At 30.2% G+C, this 22,543-nt stretch overlaps 3 protein-coding genes across 3 annotated transcripts; all 3 read right to left on the reverse strand.

Annotated features, from left to right (window-relative positions):
* Nucleotides 1-12,577: 12,577 nt before the first annotated feature.
* Nucleotides 12,578-18,238, reverse strand: LOC141532986 (uncharacterized). Its single transcript, XM_074251621.1, has 2 exons — nucleotides 17,792-18,238; nucleotides 12,578-13,689 (listed from the first exon to the last, which is right to left on the reverse strand). The coding sequence occupies exon 2, from the start codon at nucleotides 13,585-13,587 to the stop codon at nucleotides 12,643-12,645; it is 945 nt and encodes a 314-aa protein (XP_074107722.1). The 5' UTR covers nucleotides 13,588-13,689; nucleotides 17,792-18,238; the 3' UTR covers nucleotides 12,578-12,642.
* LOC141532965 (uncharacterized) lies at nucleotides 16,523-20,069 on the reverse strand. The gene is made up of 3 exons (XM_074251598.1): nucleotides 19,784-20,069; nucleotides 18,066-18,712; nucleotides 16,523-17,965 (listed from the first exon to the last, which is right to left on the reverse strand). The coding sequence occupies exons 1-3, from the start codon at nucleotides 20,067-20,069 to the stop codon at nucleotides 16,523-16,525; spliced, it is 2,376 nt and encodes a 791-aa protein (XP_074107699.1).
* Nucleotides 20,070-21,371: 1,302 nt separating this feature from the next.
* On the reverse strand, nucleotides 21,372-22,214 carry LOC141532966 (uncharacterized). The gene is made up of 2 exons (XM_074251599.1): nucleotides 21,717-22,214; nucleotides 21,372-21,640 (listed from the first exon to the last, which is right to left on the reverse strand). The coding sequence occupies exons 1-2, from the start codon at nucleotides 22,093-22,095 to the stop codon at nucleotides 21,372-21,374; spliced, it is 648 nt and encodes a 215-aa protein (XP_074107700.1). The 5' UTR covers nucleotides 22,096-22,214.
* Nucleotides 22,215-22,543: the final 329 nt, after the last annotated feature.

The following is a 22,543-nucleotide window of genomic DNA, read 5'->3' on the forward strand; positions in this document are numbered from 1 at the left end:
TACGCACTTATACAAAAATGTTTATTAGGTATTAATAAATTTACCTGCATAACGTGTGTGTATGTATAATATTATGATATATTTAATACTTTCATACGCTTATAGTTAGACATATACTTATGTGCATAAATACAGGTGGTGCATTATTCAACTTTAATTGCCTCGAAAAATCGTTCCATTCAATACAAGAGGAAGTAAATATCGAAGATAATGAGGATGATGACGAAGAAAACAGTGACATAGGATCACCGAAAATTTTGTTCCGCTTGTTGACCGTGGTCAGCAAAATACTGCGACTATGAAACGTTCAAGTCAAAATGATCTGACGTAGATTTCAGAGAGAAAAAAAGGGACTTTTATGGCTTCTATATGAAGAAGCTGTTGGCGCTGGAGGCAGCAATCAATCTTTTATGGGCCGGTTATTCTCACTATACGATGATTGTGATTACCAGCTTTTACTGAGAAAAGCTTCGCGTAATGATCAATTTGTTCTCCAGCATCTGAAAGGGATCAATCCAGTATTGTACACTGCTACCGGATGGCTAAAGACCACTCAGGAAAATTCAGTTGCTAAAAGTGCCATTAATGTTTTACAAGAAAGCACGAGGTTTGTTATCAACTCATTTATTTAAGGTACACATATTTATTTACTTTCCTTTGAACAATTATTTTTTATTTAATAGAGAGAATATCAATAGAATGGAGCCACGTTCGTTTGACAACAAATTCAAGCTTCGCTTAATCGATCACTTTTGTTTATTGTCATTAATTATTAAATTTAATTGAATAATTACTATCATAGAATTAATAGAAAATTACGAAATATCGCAAATCTAAACAAATTGATAACGAAGGCAGAAACCACTACAGAGGAAGCTCCCAGAGCTGGATTCTATTACAGCGCTGATTTGTTAGACTGGACTACTGAGAAAATTCAATTCTCCATTGACAAATTTAAATGCTGTGTGTAAGGGCCCAAAATAGAATCAACAAACAATAAAATATAATATTATAATATATAATATATAGTAATATGATTAAAATTTACCTGGACTGTGGCGAGGATTCTGACTTATCCAGTGAAGCTTTAACAAAGAAGACGGTGAAAATCAATTTATGCTCAGTTTATTATCAAGGTAACAAACATCATAGAAAACATAAGTTTTATCGAATCATTATTATTATCGATGGTAAAAAAGTGATTAGAGTGAAGAAAAAAAAGTAAAATAATTAAATTATATTCAATTTATTATACAACATAAGTATAATTAAAAATTTCAGAAATTGATAATTGAAAATGTTTATCTGTCGAAAAATAGATGGCAATGAGAGGAATATTTCCTGCTGCTGGAGTCATCGAAAGTGTAAATTGGCAACGGAAAAATCAAAATAGTGGTAATGTCAAACAAGTAAAAATTACTGACGTAGTGGATTTGACAACTAAAAGGCCTAGATCAGCTTTATATGTTATCTGAGATAATAGGACTATAAATTTGTACACAGCTTGTTCTGCGGGAACAGTTAGTAAGAAATATATGTTTAAAAAATTTAATTAAAAATAATATTTACGTGTTTCAAATTTTTAACTAAAATTAATTAATATTTAAAGAGCACGATAGTTGAAACGACATTTATTGACACGAAGACGGTTCTTGCATCTGCAATAGTATCAATCTTGGATATTATTTTCAATGGAAAAGTATTTGTAACATCTGAATATTTGGTATAATTTTTTTAACTTTAGAACCAAATGAGTCTATTTTATAATGCAATCATTCTTAAAATAATTGCAGGAAAAAGATAGCAAAATCATTCATTGTTTTTTATATGCATATTACTTGTTTTTTATATGCATTTGTAAATTTCATTTGTACCATTTCATGCCAATTCGATCACTCGTGAATCCAAACTCTTGCGATTTGACTAGAGCTAATTTATATTTTTTTTAATTTAACTCATTAAGACGTTAATTTTTCAAAAATTTCTATATAAAAAAAAATTATTCACTTTATATTTATCGTCATTTTTTAGATTTTTTAAAATAATTAAATTTTTGTGAAAAAAAGTTATTTAAAAAAATTCCACTTGTAGAAATTAAAAAAAAAAATTATCAGTGACAAATTTTATAAATATTTTTTTTTATAATGATAGAATTCCCAAGTTTATCGAGTTAATAGAAATAATAAATATAAGGACAATATCAAATAAAAGAAAAGTAGATTAGATAAGACTGGGTCCATTTATTATTCAATATATTTAGTATTAAAAAATATTGTACCCTTCTGTCTTTTTTTAGTAGATTTCATAGAAATCTAACTATTTTATTTGTCCTCATGACATAAATTATAAAAAGTTTTATTATATTTCGACTCAGCTCGCAAAATTAGAAATTACAGCTATTTAAAATTTTCAAAATCCAAAAAAATCATATTTTGTCATTTTCTTTCTCGAATAATTTTTGAACATGATTATTTATTAAATTTCTGTACATTGAATCTGAAAGCTTATTGAATAAGCTTCAATTTTTACTACTCATATATCTATTTCGATGAAATAATCTATATATAGCTACCTTGTCGAATTAAATTTTACTATTGCCTTTGATTCAACGATAGTGCAAGTTTTTCGAAACTCTACCTACAATACAACAAACTCTACCTACAATATAGCTCTCCAAGTATGAAACTAAATAAGTGAAACGGAAGTGTAAATTCTTATAATTTTATTCTACTTTATTCATTAATAATGTGAATGGATAAGTTGAACATCGAATGTATCCTCACACAGGTTTTCGCATCATCTAGAAGTTACGAATTAATAGGATAAGTTTCTAAAAACTAGCAGGGCTCTGATTTTTCCGTAAAGGAAATTTACTACGATTTCGGCTGCCAAATGAAACTTTTTATGATTATAATAGGCAATATAAAAATGTACATGTATACCCTTATTTATCAACTAAAGAAGTGTCTATTCACACCTTAAAAAAATCCTGATAAATCCACGTAGCGTGAATACAAGGGCCTTTACATTCACGCAGCGTGGATTTAAGGCCCTTATATTCACGCAACGTGGATGTAAGGTCCTTATATTCACGCGGCGTGGATTTATTAGGACTTTTTTACGTATGAATAGAGATCTCCATCAACTAAAACACTATTGAAAAAACTCTGTTTTTTTAATTTGTAGATAAGTATTTCAATGGTTAATTTAATGACAAGAAATGATTGAGGTGAATTTATTATTAATTATTTGAAGGATTCCATAGTATTGTTGAAGACAATAGAGCATTCCCCACAAAAAATAACATATCAAATTATGGTATCAACGTATCCATGTACACCAATAAAGCAATTTGATTTTTGACAACCTGAGTATCTAATGTATATGTAAAATTACTCATTAATTAGTTAATACCAATAATAATTTATTTTTAATATAAAATTAATAATATGGCGTCATAATTCTAATTAAATATGGAGATTTATTTCTCCGAATCTACTTATCGGATTTTCATAAAAGTTTGGTATGTTCCTAAGATTAATCGATAGTAAAATGAAGAAAATCAAATTATTTATATGAATAATTATTTCACCATATCCATAATTTTTGGTTTGCTGCAATCTATTCCTGATAATATCTACGGTTTTTTTTTAATTCCTTAATTATAGCCCCAGGCGTCTGATTTTAATACTAAATTTTTAAAATATCTTCTATAAATAAATTTGACTGTAACTTTTTGCTCTCCGCCTATTTCTGGTACATAAAATCTAATAATTGTTAATAATAAGGGGAATTGTTTTCCTAAACTCTTTTTCGTAATAATTAAGTTATAAAAATCGAAAAAACTGCCATATGTTTGTCAAAATTTAAGTATTACGAATTAAAAATCGGTTAAATAACTTTTAGTATGTATATTTATTTTAAGATAAATTAAGGCTAGCTGGTACTTATTGACGAGTCAACTGAAAATTTCCAATAAATCATTCAAGTAATTAAATTATGTAATTGATTTTAGTTAGATGGACAATAATTTTTACAATGTAAGCATATGAAAAACTAATGAAAAAAGTATGCCTTATAAATATAAATACCTTATTTATTAGTCTTTATAGTCTTAAATAGTTATAACTAAAATTATAATTGTAAATTAAATTTTTTTTTCAATAACGTAGTTATACAGTGTTGTTTTTTTGAAACACTTTTTATAAATTAATAATAGTAAGTCTTTTGTGAATATTAAACATGCAAAATAAGATTATTTAACTAAATCATATAAAAAACAATAACATTAATAAAAAACAGAAAACTTTCCGTTATAATTATCACAATAGACTACTAATAAGTAAGCTCATTAAGAATAAGAGGCATTTTTGAAATGCTTAGGTAACCTTACAAATCATACATCTATGATATTATGTCTGTTATGTTGCTAAAAAATTAGTATTTATTGTAGACTTCTAATATATAGAACGCCATGAGGCAAAACTTCACAACTAGAAGTTTCAGAATTTGGCTTCTTGGTCGTATCATCGTAACTTATCCATGCCCCAGATAGTCTTCGACAGTAGGCGATATAATGATTATTCGTATATCCAGCTACTCCAGACAATCTAAAATGCATTAAACAATTAACATTATAACGAAAAAGAATATTAAAAGAAATAAAATAATTTACAAACCGGTAACGAAAATTTTGAACGTTGTCATCTTCATCAATTACTGATAAAGTTAAATAAGTTTGCAGCTCTCGTAGTTTACATTTTCGATCCATTGTTTCTTCAGGTGTTCTAACATCAAGCTCGATATAAATATAAGCGTTAGGATTTTGTTGACGAGTTCTTTTCTTTCCATGACAATATTTACATGGCATATTATAAATAACATTGTCGAATTCAATAGCTTTTTGTAATGAACTAAATCCATGTTTAATGACGATCGTATAATTAATAGGAAAATTTGTAATATTTATAATGTTATTTCCTTTACAATTTGGAGTAGGACACGAATTTTTTTCGATAATACTTGGCTCATTGGTAAAGAGACGAGTCCACAAGGAACTAACATTATCTTGACAGATAATTGTTCGTGAAATGGGTACAGCGATATGATTTTCTTTTCCAATTTTTTGTTGTTTTATTTCTGTATCTTTGTAAATAGGGTATAAAATTTGTAATCTTCTCTCATAAGTATCTAGCTACTTTATCTATTGCAGCAGCTAAAGTTTTTTTTGGTTTTTTGTTTTCCAATGGAGTACTTGTAGTAAAGCCATAATCATGATTTTGTAGGGCTTTTATTTTTGTGATACTGCCAGAGTCATCATCGACCTGGTAAGTCTTTATATTACTACCATGATCTTTTGGATAATTATTAGCGAGCTTGATTTTGCTATTAGTATTATTGAGATTACTGTCATCATTTACATGAGTTATATTAGAAAATTCACCAACATCTTTTGGTTTGAAATTAGTTCTAATTTCTGGTTTAGTTTCATAACCATTAGCTGATTTCCCAGATGACATCCAATCAAATGGATTCAGTTTATTATTTATACCTTTTCCCCGCCAATTTTCAAAGGGATCATTTTTATTTTTTTTTTCAATTATATCACTTAAATTATAATTTATATTTACACTGTTATCAGTATTAACATCAAGATTTATCTGTGTATCAATATCAGAAGTAATTGAAACTCCTTGATCAAATTGATTTGAAGTATTAGTAATATCTGTAGGCTCACTATCGGAGGTGTTATTTGTTTTTTTTTCTTCTTCCATTGAATTCTTGAAAGAATCATCATTTTCTACATTTATTTCACTTAGGTTACAATTTAAAAGATCGGGGAGACTTTTTTCAGTATTATTGATATTTTCATCAATGAATTTTGTTATTTTCATCCTCAATAAACTTACTCCACCAATTAAATAATCTAGATGCAGTTTTAAAAAGGTATTGTTATGTCGGACTCAATGTTCGACATTTTTATTTAATATTGAATAGGCTTTAATTATTTTAGTAATAATTTTGTAATTTTGTAGTTACGTACATTTACTTTATTATCTCAAATTTTTATTATCTTCAAATTTATCAATAGTATTTTCGAAAGAAACTTATTTTAAAAAAATTTAGTTTTAGCTGGGCCTGACCACACTAAGAGATTTAAGCCTGAACAAATACCCTAATGGAATTTTAAACTTTGTCGAGATCCGAAATAGAAGTTTTCGATAACAAAATAAATGTATATATAAACAATAGTTTAAATACAACGAAGGTAAATAATGATAAAAGAAAAAAATAAGAAGGAATGTCATGATAATTCTAGTATCAACAAAAAAAAAATATAAATGTTGATAATTTAAGGAACAAAAATTAAATAACTATAGTTTAAGGCTAAACAAAAAAAAATAAATAAATGGTTCTTTTATTTTCGAATGACATAACGACTTAAATAAAAAGAAAAATTTAGATCTAAGAAACTAATGATAATTTGTAATCTATACACAAATTAATTTTTAGCTAACTAATTTAATAATACCTCGTGAGTAGAATAATAAGATATGATCATCCGAAATTATATTTTAATTAATAATTTAAAATAGTGAAAAGGGGTAAAAATTTAATAATAATTCCTTTCTAATTATTAAATATAGAATTTAAGAGAAGGGGGTCAACAGGCCCTTGAGACAACGTGGAAGGAGTAGTGCGCAACTCGAAGCGATGGGCTCCTTGAGAAAGGGAAACTCGGACCACTGAGTGTTATTGTAATTGGCCTAGAGTTTCCCCGGAACATCGACTTTAGGAAAATGTCACCGCCCACAAGGTCTTGTCGATTTCAGTTTTTCCAAGTTTTTCAAGTCAGTTCAGTTCAAGTTTTTACCACCTCAACACGAGGTCATGTTTGGAGTAGACCCAAGTTTCATCAGTTCAATTTACAATTTACATTTTTCATTTCGTACGCGTTGTTTTAAAACAGATTCGATTTAATTCTTTCCTTAAAGCTACTGAAACAGACAAGAAACGGTGACACAGATATTGAGTAAGTGTAAAATTATAAGTTTCGTTTTGTGTATTTCTTTTTATTCCGAATTGAAATTTGTATTAGAATTTTAAAATATATCTATGAAATTTAACTCATATTTATTATTGTTCATTTCACGAAATTTTTCCTGTAAGCTTCAGATCCTTATCTATTAGCCTAACGGCTAGGATAAAAATAATTAAATTTTAGTTGCGTTTTCGACGTAACAGTATAAATATCTGTTGGCAAAGAAACTTGACGTTTCAAGGCCATCTTTAGGTCTTTAAAATCTTCTTCAACATAGCTTGATGTTGCTCGTGCGTCAGAATGAGGAATGCAATTGTTAGTCCACAAAGGAAACTCAACGACAGCTTCTACAAGTGGATTCTCTAATGCTGGTAAGAAAAAACTTTGAAGTTTGTTACCGTGATAAGTAACATTTTTTGAAACCTTTAATAAATTTTTTATCCAACTCGAAATTGATATTGAGTCTTTTTCAGAATTTTCAAGCTCAGTATCTCTAAACTTATTTTTTTCGGGATCTACTTCCATTTTTTCGATTTGCTCACTTACATTCAAAAAAAATTTTTCCACCTTTCTGCACATAATTAAATTTTCTAACTCCGTTCTTGCGATAAGAGGAGTAAATTTTTCATCGTTTACATCAACAATACTCTCTTCATGAGCAGTGTTAGAAATAATTAAAATCAACATTAGAATTCTTTCAAATTTTAAAAACTAGCAGTCAATCAAAAGACAAATGCAGTAGACATAAAACTTTTTCACAGATGGATGTACTGCAGATTTGAAACAACTCCAGCCCGTAATGGTATGAACAAAGTGAGCCACATCCAATCTGATATAAGTCTTAATATCCGTGAGCTTTTGTGAATTTTTAAGGCTTTCAAAACATATTTTAATGTACTGCTTTAAAGACATGTCATTAACAGCTCTTGACATGGCATTCAGCTGAGCACGGGATCCGTCAGAGACGGCTTCATGTGGCAATAGTTTTACTGCACTAACCCACTTATTTAACCACAAAGTTATGGTATGAGTATCTTGCATTTCTGTTAGCATTTGGTAGACACATTGCGAGGTCTTATTAAAGTTAATGACAATTTGATACAAAAATATATATGAACTTTTTTTACCTTCAGAAACTATTTTGCGGACAAGTCCACCTGTTGCGTCTATACAAACAGATGATTTTTTATTCAGACGTCGATATTCCTTATAGCAATGCATTTGAGACTGCGTAGCATAAAAAACAAAAAATGGTTTGCCTACTAATAAGATAGAATTTCTATAAAGAGGATTTTCGTTTATACGATCAATTGCTGGGAAAATATCTTTTCTATCGATCGGCGTTATACCTCTTTCATTATCGAGAAATTGCTTTTTTGCTTGATGCAGAACGTTTGGTTTATAAAGGAAAGGACACGCAGTATCACCAGACCTTAATAATCTCGTTGCTGCTCGTCGATTATACGCATGGACACCAAGATTTTTTACTTGTTGACTCACTGCTTTTCGTGTTTCACCGCGAAGTGGCCTCTGAAAATCTTCGTGCTTTTCTATAAGTCGAGTATCACAACATTTAATTTTTATATATATAGGACCTTCATCATCGGGAACATTTTCTAAAAACCCAAATAACCGATTGCCACATTTTTTACTCTTGCAGTGGGCTTTTACTGATAAATAGTAGTTACCATTCACATTAACATATCCTTTATCGAAGATAAAACAACATTTTAGTCGGTATTGCTTCCAAAAGGCATATGCAATAATGCTCGTCCAAGCTCCTTTGTTTAGCTTTGGTTGACTGTTACCAGAACTAGGTTTCACGACACTATTCCACAATTCTCTGGATAGCTCAACATCAAATTCCTCAATGTCCTCAATATTATTGAAATAAGCTGCTTGGTCACAATAGTCTGGATCATTATTATCGTCACCTTCGTCACTGCTACTGCTGTCAACATTTTCATCTTTAACATCATCATAATTAGTCGATTTAGTATTGATTTCATTGCTGAAATATCCACATTCTTGCAGGGCAATTGACAATATATTTCTTCTATTTTGATTGACATTTGTACGAACAGCATTTTCATTCCACTGATTTCCTAATTCGTCAGAAATTATTCCCCAAATTTTCGAAGACCATTTAGGTTTCTCAGGAGGAATAAAATATTTTATATGCTTTTTTAAAGCATTAACTGCTGATTCAACAGAAACTTTAGCTCTAGGTCCCATCTGCGTTAACCATTAAAATCTGAAAAAATTAATTGATTCTTAATAACACAATAAAAAAATTTGTATGAAATAAATAATTTAAATTAAATTAATAATCAGTTAAAATAAGTCATATAGTTAATAGTAAACTAACCTTCTTAGTAATATGTTAATAATTATAATTATTAAAATCCCAGAGGATATTTTAATTATTAAATCTTCAATAATGATAGCCAAATAAACTAAAATATCTTTTTTTTAAATTTAATTTGTCAATTTTTATCAGAAATATTAGATGCTTTATTAAAAAAATTTTTCACAAACAAGTTAAAATATCAATTAAAAATTGTGATTGTCATTTGTTTGGAAAAAATGTAATTCTTTCTAGATATTTTAAATTTAATTGTGCTAAAAACTATTGTACCGACTGATAATCTAGTAGTTAATTTCGTAAAGTTATCACAAAAATTAATGAGCGGAATTTTTAAATAAATATAAGGACTTTTGATTCGAGTTGAATTGAAAGAATAAAAAAAAATAATTAAATACAATCATTAATTTGCCTCATTTCAATTAACTGAAAAAAACTCATCTAAATTGTATCAAGGTAGCGGTTTTTATTTTTAAATTTTAATATCTTTATTTATAAGGCAGTTTAACCAAAGATAACCTTAAAATGTTATAATAAATAACTCAATAGAAATATCAAAATAATTTTAAAATGAAATCATAATTATAAGAAAATGTTTCTAAAAAATCATATGTCATTGACATGGTAAAAAGATAATGAATTTACTGGGAGAGATAAAAGAAAATTACATTTGTTGAATGGCAAAAACGTTGGGATAACAATATGGCAAGTTATTCTGTTATTATTTTATATCATTAGAATTTTATTCAATATTAAACTCATGTACTTGCGATATTTATTATCTGAACAGAATTCTAATTTATAACTTATGTAAAATTTTTTTATTATAAAAGTAAGCATAGAAGAAAAAAATTTATTTAAGGCACCAAACATAAGCAACAGTTGTTTTTTTTTTTTTTTTAATAAATAAGTTAATATCTAATACATAATTACATGTTGTTATATAGCTTGTTTTTTTTATTACTAAATCTTTCAGCAATTTTACAGTTCAAGTAAGCCGCTAAAAAATACAAGAGTGCTGAAAAGTTAATACTAATATAAACTTGACACTAGTATATAATAAGAAATATGTCAATTTGTTAGAGTTGATAATGCATGGATATAAATATATAAAATGACCTGAAGCACGTGCTTATACATATAACATTTCCAAATGTTTTTACTTTATGCATTTATTTTATGTTTGTGAATATAGAATATTCAACAAATTTTTGAAGCTTACATTTCCATAAAATTCAGGATAAACAATATATTTTACGGCAAAGAATGAAACCGGCATGCTCCAAAAAGCTGATTTATAGTTTCATAAACTTCATCAAAAAATGATTTAATAACTAAAAGGAAGATGTTAATATCTTACTTAACTATTTTGTTTTCAAAAATTTGCTCGGTAAAGTATAATTGGAACCCCGCAGGATCATAGATAAAAACTTAATATCCGGCATTACACTTAAAATAATATATCTATTCTAAAATACCCGCCACAAATACTCATCATAAAGTATTGGGTTAAAATTAATTTTTTTATAATAGTTTAAGTGTAATGCCGGATATTAGATATTAACTTTATAAACGTATTATCAAACATACAACTGATTAATGGAGTTAAAATTGACAAGTAAATTATAACTACAACAAATTTTATATTCAGAGATGATTTACAGAATTAAAATCTCTTTGCATGCTTATCTATAGCTTTATACACTCACCTCTGTTTTTTATTCCTGGCAATATTTTTTTTCTTACTACTGACAACACTTCTCCCATCACTTCAATTTTTTTGCCTAACCTTTCCTTCTATTTTTTTTTCTTCCCTTGATCATTTTCTCACGTATCAGTAGAAAGAACGAATTATGTAAATTCATTTTTTTTTTTTCAATATCTGACCAATTATCTGGATTATTATAATGATATTAATCTCTTGTCTGTTGTCAAGTTTGATGAGATCAACACTTCTAAGTCCAGCTTCTGAACTGATATTATTATGAATCGATAAGGCCCACATTAATATTAAAATTAAAAAAAAAAAACATTCCATTTGAGAGATAGCAGTTTTCTTTATTTCCTCCAACAGTATGTGTATCAGAAGCTCCTGAACACACAGTTTTATTATTAATTGTTTATTAAGAAAAGTTCTGGTGACTATAACGCTGGAAAATTTTTATGAAATTAAAGAAAGAGCAAAAAAAATTGTAATAATTATTTTTATTTATACTTAAACCAATTCGCAGGAAAATGGACATAAGATGTTAATCATAATACTAATTGTCAATTCATTGCGACGTTTCGGTCATGTATTTGACCTTCATCAGGCATCTAAAAAATTTTTTTACAAAACACATGTTACAGAAAGTTTACAAAAGTTGTACATATTCAATATAATGTTTACATGAGAAAAATATTTACCTCAACACGTAGTACATAATAAACATCATATAAACTGCACATTTGATCTTATTAATAGTTAAAATTACATTGCAAATTAATATATTTGGTAAAATACTTAGTTTGAAATAAAGTAACGAATGAAACATGTGACTTTGGATAATACACATTGTACACTGACTGTGAATTCAAATTTCACTTAGTCAGTACCGTCCAATACAAATGTCGCTGCATATACATAAAAATTCCAACAATAACTGTGGATGTCACTAAATACAATTACAAATTTAAGAAGATTAAAATTAAGTCCTCTAACACATATAATTGATCGATCAAACGAGCCCGCGAAGCGGGCGAAGTTCGATCGAGATTATACTAAGCGGCTCGTTCGAAGATGATAGATAACATGTAGTACTGTCAAGTATGCTTAAGCTCCACAACTTTTTAGAGATTTGAATTCAAATTTATTACCGCCCGCCTGGATCAGTTGCTCTCGTGCGCCTCTATCGGTCGTCATATATTTTAGCGTGTTACTTACCTTCTTTGTTTTTTTTTTTTTTTTTTTTTGTTATCACAAATTCGTATTGATGATTACTGGATTGTGGGTCCAATATGGGTGGGAAGTGATCATCTTCGAACGAGCCGCGTAGTATAATCTCGATCGAACTTGGCCCGCTTCGCGGGCTCGTTTGATCGATCAATTATACAACGCGTCTCGTTCTCGATGATAGATAACATGTAGATCTTTAGCGTCTGTGATAATGTTTATATTTTTCATGCGATTACATAAGACAAATAAAGAAAAATTTACTTATAATTATTTCCATGTCTTTGATTACCTCAACAGGTCTTAACGTTTATTATTATTTTTTTTTTTTTTTTTATCATTTATTTTAGTTATAACTGCTGAAGCAAACCTATTGCTTGATTCTGTAAGAGGTCTATTATAAAAACGCGCGAACGTTGCAGATCCCTCTGTCCAGCCTGCTGTTTTTCTGATTGTGTCGATGTCTACTCCTTTTCTGTATGCTGCAGATACAGAAGCATGTTTAGCACTGTATGCGCTAAATTTTTCGGTATCGATACCAGCTTTGTTTAATAACGATTTAATCCAGTGTCCGATTGTCTGAGCGGTTACTGGATTGTGTGGTTTTACTGTTGATAAAAACAGTTTTTTATTTTCTGTTCGAATAGACCGTGTTATTTTTAAGTAGTGCAGTATTATAGAAGCTACGCAAACTTTTTGTCGTTGCTTGAAAAAAGGTACTATTAATATTGGCTGGTTCTTTCCCAACTTAGATGTCTTGATCAATTCCGGAATTTTGATCTGAAGGCCTGATGAAACCTGACTAATATTATCTATATCGATAAGGGATAAAGTCTGGAGTCTGTGAGCAGTAATGAGGACTAGTAGTGTTGCTGCGATTTCAGATACTTGTTTTAGTGTTTGATTTTTTATTATATTTTGGTTTTCTATGTACTCTAATACTTGTTCTGTATTCCATGTTGTGGAATATTTTGGAGTAGGGGGCCGTTTCTTAAAAACTCCTTTAAAAAATCTTGATATAAGGTCATCTTTGGATAAGTCTCTTTTTACGATGAGTGAGATCGCTGATCTCGTCGAGTTTAAGGTTCCATAGCCCACGTTTTCATTAAATCTTTTCGTCAGGAATTCAATTATATTGGCAGTGCTGGGGTCAAATACATTGAATTTTTTCTCTGTGGCAAATTGTGTCCATCTTTTGAGACAGCCTTCGTATTGTTTGAGTGTTGATGGTGTGATTGAATTTACCATGAAGTCGACGGAATCCTCTGGTACTCCCTTTATTAGAAACGCTTCCCTGATAGTTTCCCTACCACTAGAGAAAGCTTGTGTGATAAAGGGTGGATCTTCTTCCTGCAAGGAGAAATTAATAAGTCAGCTGATGGTTCTAGTACTAAGGGATCCTCGCAGAGAAGTGAGGTAAAAACCGGGTACCATGCTTGAGTGGGCCAATTAGGGACAACCACTACCCCAGTTGCTCTATCGTTGATTATTTTTCTAAGTACTGGTAATACCATTGCAAAAGGAGGAAATGCATAAAATTGTTTTTTCTCCCATGAAATTGTAAAAGAGTCTACTACTAATACTTCTGGATCAGGGTAACGTGAACAAAATTTTTTACACTTGGTGTTAATTCTAGATGCGAATAGATCAATTGTGTAAGGGCCAAATTTTTCGACTATTTGTTTGAAGTACTTTGCCCTAAGTTCCCATTCGGTATCTAAGTTAGTAACACGAGAGGCTGCATCAGCGTGGATATTTTCTTTTGAGGCGATATATGATGCTTTGATCCAAATATTTTTCCCCTCACACCACTGCCAGATCTCTCGTGCTAACGCACTCAGGTGGGGAAATTTTATTCCACCTGCTTTATTAATATATGAAATTATTAATTGCTTTATTAATATAAGAAATGGCTGTGGTGTTATCTATACTAGGGTGGGTCAAAAAAATCGAATAATTTATTTTTGACTTTATACTCTGAAAAATAGGTTCGTAGACACCTAAAAAGAATTCTCTCCAAGTATAAGCTCTTAATTATAACGGGAAGGTCCTCCGCTTTGCGGGTTTCTATTTTTTTCGAATAATCAGATAAAAAAATTTATATCTCGCTTCCAACTGCTTGGAAAAATATTCCGTGGCATAGATTTTGTGAGAAATTGAATGCTTTACAAAAAAGGTCTCTTATGACTTTTTCAAAAACTCAACCGATTAAAAGATATTCATAGTTGAAGTTTGGCTATTTTAAGGAAAATATTCGTTTTTATTATGAATTTTATAAGTCGATGAAAAAAATTATTTCGGATTGCGGAACTCATGATTTTGTAGGAAATTTACTGCTCTACAAAAATGGTCTCTTATGATTTTTTGATTAAGTGAAGCCGTTACGAGATATTCATCGTCAAACATTAACGAATATCAATATTTCCAGTTTTTGATCAATAATTCGATAAATTTTAATTTAAACTATGAGTTTCAGGAAAATTTACATAAATTTGAGTTTCGATCGATAAAGAAATGTTATAAACAATTTTTTAATATTGTTTTCAGTCTTGAGCTTGTTTGATTGCATTAAAACAAGAAATTAGAGCATTTTTTTCGACATATAGCCAATGATTAGTTTAATTTGAAGTGAATGACATATTTCTTTGTCAAATTTAATATGAAAAGTATTGAATCAAGTGAGAAACAACCAGTATTTAACTTTTTTATAGATAAATTTTTATTGAATTATCAATTGCAATATAATTGTCTATATTTTTAACATAACAGTACGCTATTACTATAAATAATTTCTTTTATTACAATTTGGGAATGTTTTTGATGTTCTTTGACAACTTGCAATAAGTACTGGAATTGTTCTTCATTTTTGTCAAGCATTGATTATATTCACTGACTAATGCAACAGCTCGCTCTGCTGAATCATTGACAACTTTTAGTTGTTGAAAGTATTCTTTATTTTCGAGATAACTCTCATTAGTAGGCCATAATTCAACATCGACATCAAGAAAGTCATACGGTAGATCGAAGATTTTGAAAAGATTTAATGACTTTTTAGACACAAAGTCACTCAGAGTTCTCTGCGCCAATGAATTCAAATCTTTTTAGCAATTACAAATCTTTTAGCTTTAGAATCTGTACCTTCACGAGTATTAACAGCTTCAACAATACTTTTTTTTACTTCTAATGGAACGCCATCGTCAAACAGTGATAAAATGGCAAGTTCATCGCTCAAATACCATAAGTGCGAAATCATTTTTTCACACGTAGCTGAAGAAATCAAAGCATTGATATGTTTGTACTCCAATAAATTTTTCATAAACTGCAAGTCATGATAAGCAGCAGTTGTTGCAGAAGTTGATGAAAACCAAGCTTTTAAATACAATGTGACTATAAAAATACAGAAATGACGAAGACCATGCAATTCTTTCTGAGAGAGTTTGAATTCATCTCTGAATAGATACATTTTCAAACTATAAATGGCCTTAGCCATCCATCTAGCATGATGAACAGCACCAGGACGTTTGAAAGAAATCTTTTCTTGAGGCATTTCTCCAAGGAAAATCAATGATAATTCCAATAATTCTTTATCTAACTTATTATAACATTTCTTTATCGATCGAAACTCAAATTTATGTAAATTTTCCTGAAACTCATAGTTTAAATTAAAATTTATCGAATTATTGATCAAAAACTGGAAATATTGATATTCGTTAATGTTTGACGATGAATATCTCGTAACGGCTTCACTTAATCAAAAATCATAAGAGACCATTTTTGTAGAGCAGTAAATTTCCTACAAAATCATGAGTTCCGCAATCCGAAATAATTTTTTTCATCGACTTATAAAATTCATAATAAAAACGAATATTTTCCTTAAAATAGCCAAACTTCAACTATGAATATCTTTTAATCGGTTGAGTTTTTGAAAAAGTCATAAGAGACCTTTTTGTAAAGCATTCAATTTCTCACAAAATCTATGCCACGGAATATTTTTCCAAGCAGTTGGAAGCGAGATATAAATTTTTTTATCTGATTATTCGAAAAAAATAGAAACCCGCAAAGCGGAGGACCTTCCCGTTATAATTAAGAGCTTATACTTGGAGAGAATTCTTTTTAGGTGTCTACGAACCTATTTTTCAGAGTATAAAATCAAAAATAAATTATTCGATTTTTTTGACCCACCCTAATCTATACGCATCAGAATTTCGCAATTGCTGAGATTTGAAGCAAAACATTTTAAAGCAAAAAAGGCAGCCAGGAGTTCTAAGTAATTGATGTGAAACTTTTTATCTTTCTGACTCCAAAACCCGTGAGTGACTTCTAAATTAGATTCCGCACCCCAACCTGATCTGGATGCATCTGATGATATTGTGATTTTATAATTTTGTGTTCTTATTGGGTTAGAACCAGTTAACAAATTTATTTTCCACCAAATAAGATCTTCCATTATGGAGTTAGTGATTTTAATATAAGCTTCAAAATTATTATCATTGATAGTTAATGCTAGCCATTTTTCCCTCTCTAATCTTACGATATATATTTTACTGTACTCTACCGCTGGGGATGCCGCAACGAGGGTTCCTATTAACTGCGCAAAGAACCGGATTTTATATTTTTTCCCTACTTCAAAGTGGTTCAAAAACTGCAGTATTTGATTTTTCTTGTTGTCTGGTAGGTCTACAGAATATTTTTCTGAATCGACAATAAATCCAAGATACTTACATCTTGTACTCGGTCTTGTACAACTTTTTTTGTAGTTTATAATAAACCCTAATTTTTCCAACAATTTGATGATATTCTTTACATTACTGCTGCAAGATTCATATGAATTGCAAATACATAAAAGATCGTCTAAGTATATCACCGATAACCAGCCTTTCAAGCGTAAAACATTTACTACCGGTTTCATTATTTTTGTAAAAATGTACGGACTAGTCGATAAGCCAAAAGGAAGACAAGTAAACTGATATAAGATATTATTAAATCTAAATCTTAAGTATTTTCTATCACGTTCATTGACTGGTACTAGAAAATACGCGTCTTTTAAATCTAAAGTCGCCATGTATGAACCCTGAGATATTAAATTTTTTACTGCCCTGAGGTCTTCCATTTTAAAATGTGTCGTTTCGATAAACTCATTTAACCTGCCTAAATTTATTATAAATCTATTAGATTTGTCTGGCTTCGCAACTAGGAAGTAGGATGACACAAATTGGCCCTCACAAGCTACACATTTTTCTATTGCTTTTTTGGTTAAAAGATTGGAAATTTCTTGGTTAATTTTTTCAAATTCGTCTAAGGACCAGTTTGGTGTACTTGGTTCTCGAAATTGAACTGGTTTGGACTTGAAGGTTAAATTATACCCTCTCAAGCAATTAAGAATAAACTTATCACTTGTGATCGTTTTCCATTCTTCTACAAAATGTCGTAGCCTACCTGCGATGAAACTTACTTTTTCTACTTCTTCGACGTCGATCGACTCGATGTTTGCGTCGTCGAGCGACGTGAAGTCTGGGATGGCCTTGTCTGAAATGGTCTCGGTTTGTATTTCACGTTCGTGAACTGCCGTTTCGGGTAATAGCCCACCTGTCTGGCTTTCCCAGGTGGGCCTCTCCAATTTACCTGACTAGTTGTCTTCTTAGTTGTTGATTTTTCTGGGGCTTTAAGTGATGTAGACGCTTTTTTAATATTTTTAGCGTCCTTCACCTGATCAGTTAGCTTCTGACCATAAAGCCATTCGTCGGAACTGTCGCTTCTAACGTCGACTTGATATCTTTATCGAGATTGGGAGTGATAAATGATTTTCGTGCAGTTGAATGTTGATGAAAAACGTCTGCCCTAATTTTTCCTGCATCCCAGATGTATTTCATGAGTTGGACCTGATCTACACCATCCTCAGGATTTTCCATCAGCATTGATATTGCTGAACCAAGAGAAACAAGAGCTGTACCTACACAGTTTTGGGTATCAGCAAAATGTTGATCTCTCTTTTTTGAAATTTCTGACAAGTGGGTGATTATCTCCAAATTAACCTTTGGTGCTTCTGTTCGAAATTTATCTACTCGAGAATATTTTTTGAGTAGTTCCTTCCGAGCTTCGTCTGTTAGGCCTTTAGCCATCCAATTTGTCCACTGTTTTTCGATGGTATCATCAACTTTTGTCGTCGGACCTGTAGGTGTAGATTCCTCTCCCATCAGCTCGAGGAACTCTTTGTTCCAGTCTGAGGACTCATCATCTGCTTCTTGGGCATTATTTTTTGGGGTCGTAGGGACCTCGGCTTCAGGATCATCTGCTAGTTTATCTGTAGTCGTAGACTCTTCAGAATTTTTATTAAATTCCTCTGGTGAATTTTCTTTGTTAGTATCAATTACATCTGTAAGTGAAAATACGGTATATATATGGGTCATTCCATGCCAAATCGACAAATTTATTACCTGACCTCTTTCGATTTCGCTAAAAATTTTCTATCTTTTTCTACCCCCCGAAAGACATTTTTCAGAATTTTTAAAAATTTTTTTTCCAAACTCAAAAAAAGTTACGAATTTTCGAAAAAAACCGCTCTTTTTTTTTTGAAAATGCTAGAACTTTTTCAAAAATTGACCGTTTGGGAACTTTTTTTTTTCAAAATTTTTGTTTTTAAATGTAGTTTTTGAAAAAAAATATGAAAAAATTTTCAGAATCCCAGATATATGAAATATTTTAGTTTTTTTGAAAAAACCGTGATTTTCTCAAAGTTGGACCATTTTTTTTTTTTTTTTTTTTTTTAAAAAAACTTCAACTAATTCCGCAGTGATCCCTGCATACTTCAGGATGTGATCGCTATTGCTTCTAATTTTTTTACTATTTAAAAAAAGTTTTTTTACAATTTAGTTTATTTTTTTAACTTTTCGGCCAAATTTTTTTAGCTTACTCGTGAAACTTCAGAAGTTAAAAATAATGTATCTTTCGAAAATTTTAAGTCGTTATCTTCCAAAATTTTTTTTTTTTTTTAAATTCATACTTCCAACCTCATATTTCTACATAAATAAAAATCACTTTTATTACTTGTCCTGAAATCAACACGGGAAAAAAAGTGATACAAATTTTACGTCAGGTGATGCTATATTCGGTTCACTACTATAGAAAATGCTGTATCATAGTATAGTAAAGTATAGGACATAATACATTAGATACAAAATTAGCGTCTACAGTGATACAAATTTTACATCACCTTTTTATCCGTGAATGTATTTCATATAAAACATTTTCTTCTGACCAGGTTCTAATATTTTTTGATTTATTTATTCATTAATTAGTTTATTTATTTACAATAACATCTATTCTTTATGATAACATCTATTTCCTTATTTCTTTTTACTTAATGATTGTCTTCTTCTTTTTTTTTTCACTGTGCTATGAGTTAAAGACTGATCCGAAAAAGAAAATGACTTAACTTCCACTATACCATCTTCCAACGGCGAAATTTTATGTATTTTCTGTGTTGCTGGGATGGTTTTGGCATTTTTAAAACGATCTTCTAGTTTGTCTTTAATCAGATTGTAGGCGTCAACTGTTGAGAATCGCACATTTATATTTGTCAAATTTTTTGACACCCATTCAAAAAATTGTACAGGTGTTAATATTTGCTCATCAGGTGGTAATTGCAGACTTGCTCTCGAGGCCCTTATTTTAACTGTCCCACCGACTCCGTCACAAGGCCCTTTGCCGTGAGCCGTTGCAAAAAATTCCATTCAACTGGTACACCAAAATCTTCACGATAATGGGATAAATTACTAAAATGCTTATAATTTTTATACTGTTGCGGTGCACCATCCGAAAAAAAAAATACTTTGGAGACTGTGGGCGAAAGAGATTTGATAAAGTCGAAAATAATTCCAGAATAAACATGGACAGCAATAGAATCATGGTTTAAGCAGTCTGAAATTATAACCATACTCTGATGAGTTAGTTGATTATTAACCTTATAATAAATAACGACTGTGTAAACTGTTGCTTGATCGTTATTCCAATGGAATCCCGGTGCAGCATTTTGAACAATAAACGCATAATTTTCAGCAAAATCAACAATTACTATGAATTCGTTATTGGTTATCGATTCTTTTAGCGCTCTTAGATATGCCGATTGTTCTTTTGCAATGAAATTATGTGGTAATAGACCAACAAGCTTATCACAAAATCATCAACAAAATCCGAAGCATTTTTCAGCGTTGTTTCAAGAGTTACTTTTGGGGTAGACACCCATTGTTTGTAACGAATTTCATCGATTGCATGATTATCCATTTCTGTGAAAATTAATTGTTTTATGTTGTCAATGCCTGGACAATTTAGACATGTATTGAAATAGCACTCAGTCTTGGGATTGTCACAGATAATAGCATTCACACAGTCGCTGTAAGTTTTCAATGGCATATTTGAACCTTCTGTTAATCGACTTAATTTACCTCCTAAAATCATTAATTTGACATTCTGATGAATAGAACAAACGCAAACTGTATGAGTCCCCGAACCACCAGCTAAGATACAGTGTTTTGGACGTAAAGATGCAAATGACGAAAATCCGATCTTAATTCCGGGAAATCTTGATTGAAATATCTTATGTAACTCCTTCAAATTACAGAGTACTAAGCGTTTTTCAATTTGAATTTTCGTACCATCATCATTACGCAATGAAACAAAATCTTTTTCCCTGGCATAGGACTGCTCATTTCATCGTCATTATAAAAATTTATAACAGCTGATGACACTTCAACAGATAATCCATGCCCTGAAAAATTGAGTGATGATTAAAATTATATATAAATACGTATAAATTGTTCAAACAAAAATTAGTTAGTAAGTCAATATCTCACCCATTTTCTTTTCAGGTATTGATAATATTCCTTTATCAGCTTCAAGATTTATTGCTAATCGCGCCATATACGTAGTTGTGCCCATTACTTCAACAATCTTCTCAATACTCCAACTTGACGGCATAAGAGTCAACATTTGTATACGTAAAGATTTGGTCGTATTGGTATCATGGAACTTTTCTCTTAATTTTTAATTATTTCAGCAGCATCTGTGTTGCTGCATTGAAAATCTACAGGATTTGGAATTCCTAATGCCTTTTTCAAACTATCAGCAACACGAGAAACTTTATTGTTTAAATACGTTTCATCATTTACTCTTCTAGCTAGCAATGGAGATTGGTTTAATAATAATAAAGCTTCATTTACGATCGGACGAGTTATTTCCAAATTGAGTTCAGATAACGACGAACTACTTTGCTGAGTTAGTGATTCTCCAACACTTGTTGTTGGATCTAAAAAAAATTAATCAATAGAAAATACAAAGAACAATGATAGTTGAACATCGAAACATAAAAGCTTCAAAAATACCTGTCAGGTTATTGCCTCCGGAATTATCAACTTCTATAGATCCGGTAAGAATATTTTCATCATTCTCAGAACGCTCATCGGGTTCATTGTCATCACTTTCATCAGAAAGACTTTCAGCGTAATGATGAAGTAATTTTTTATAGCATGAACCGCATATTCGATCAACAGTTGACAAATTGTATCGATTAGCTAAATTTTGTGGTACATTACGCAAAGATGATGTTTTCCGATGGTTCTCCAAATTATGTGGATTACAACATCGATCGCGAAACTTTGGCATTGTAATCACTTGTAAACAAAAATTCGATAAAAAGAACTCTCCGTCAAACTGTGTAAATTTATTTAATAATGTTATATCTTTGTGACACTTTGAACACATCAACGATACGATTATTCTTTTAACATAACCTTCATTTTAACAGAATAAAGTAGAGATGATCTCTTTTTTACCGATAGACGACAATTTAAAAATTATCGGCTGAGGATATTTTTCTGCACACTTCAATAGTGCAGTTGTGATTTTTTAGTACAAAAAAATTGAACAAATATGAAACAAAAACATAATTATCACTTAATTTAAAAAAAAAAAATTTTGGAAGATAACGACTTAAAATTTTCGAAAGATACATTATTTTTTAACTTCTGAAGTTTCACGAGTAAGTTAAAAAAATTTGGCCGAAAAGTTAAAAAAAAATAAACTAAATTGTAAAAAAACTTTTTTTTTAAATAATAAAAAAAATTAGAAGCAATAGCGATCACATCCTGAAATATGCGGGGATCACTGCGGAATTAGTTGAAGTTTTTTAGAAAAAAAAGAAAAAAAAAAA

Source organism: Cotesia typhae, unplaced genomic scaffold (assembly GCF_013202065.1).
Source record: "Cotesia typhae breed Kobodo isofemale line unplaced genomic scaffold, CoteBio_Ctyphae contig_77, whole genome shotgun sequence".
Taxonomy (NCBI): domain Eukaryota; kingdom Metazoa; phylum Arthropoda; class Insecta; order Hymenoptera; family Braconidae; genus Cotesia; species Cotesia typhae.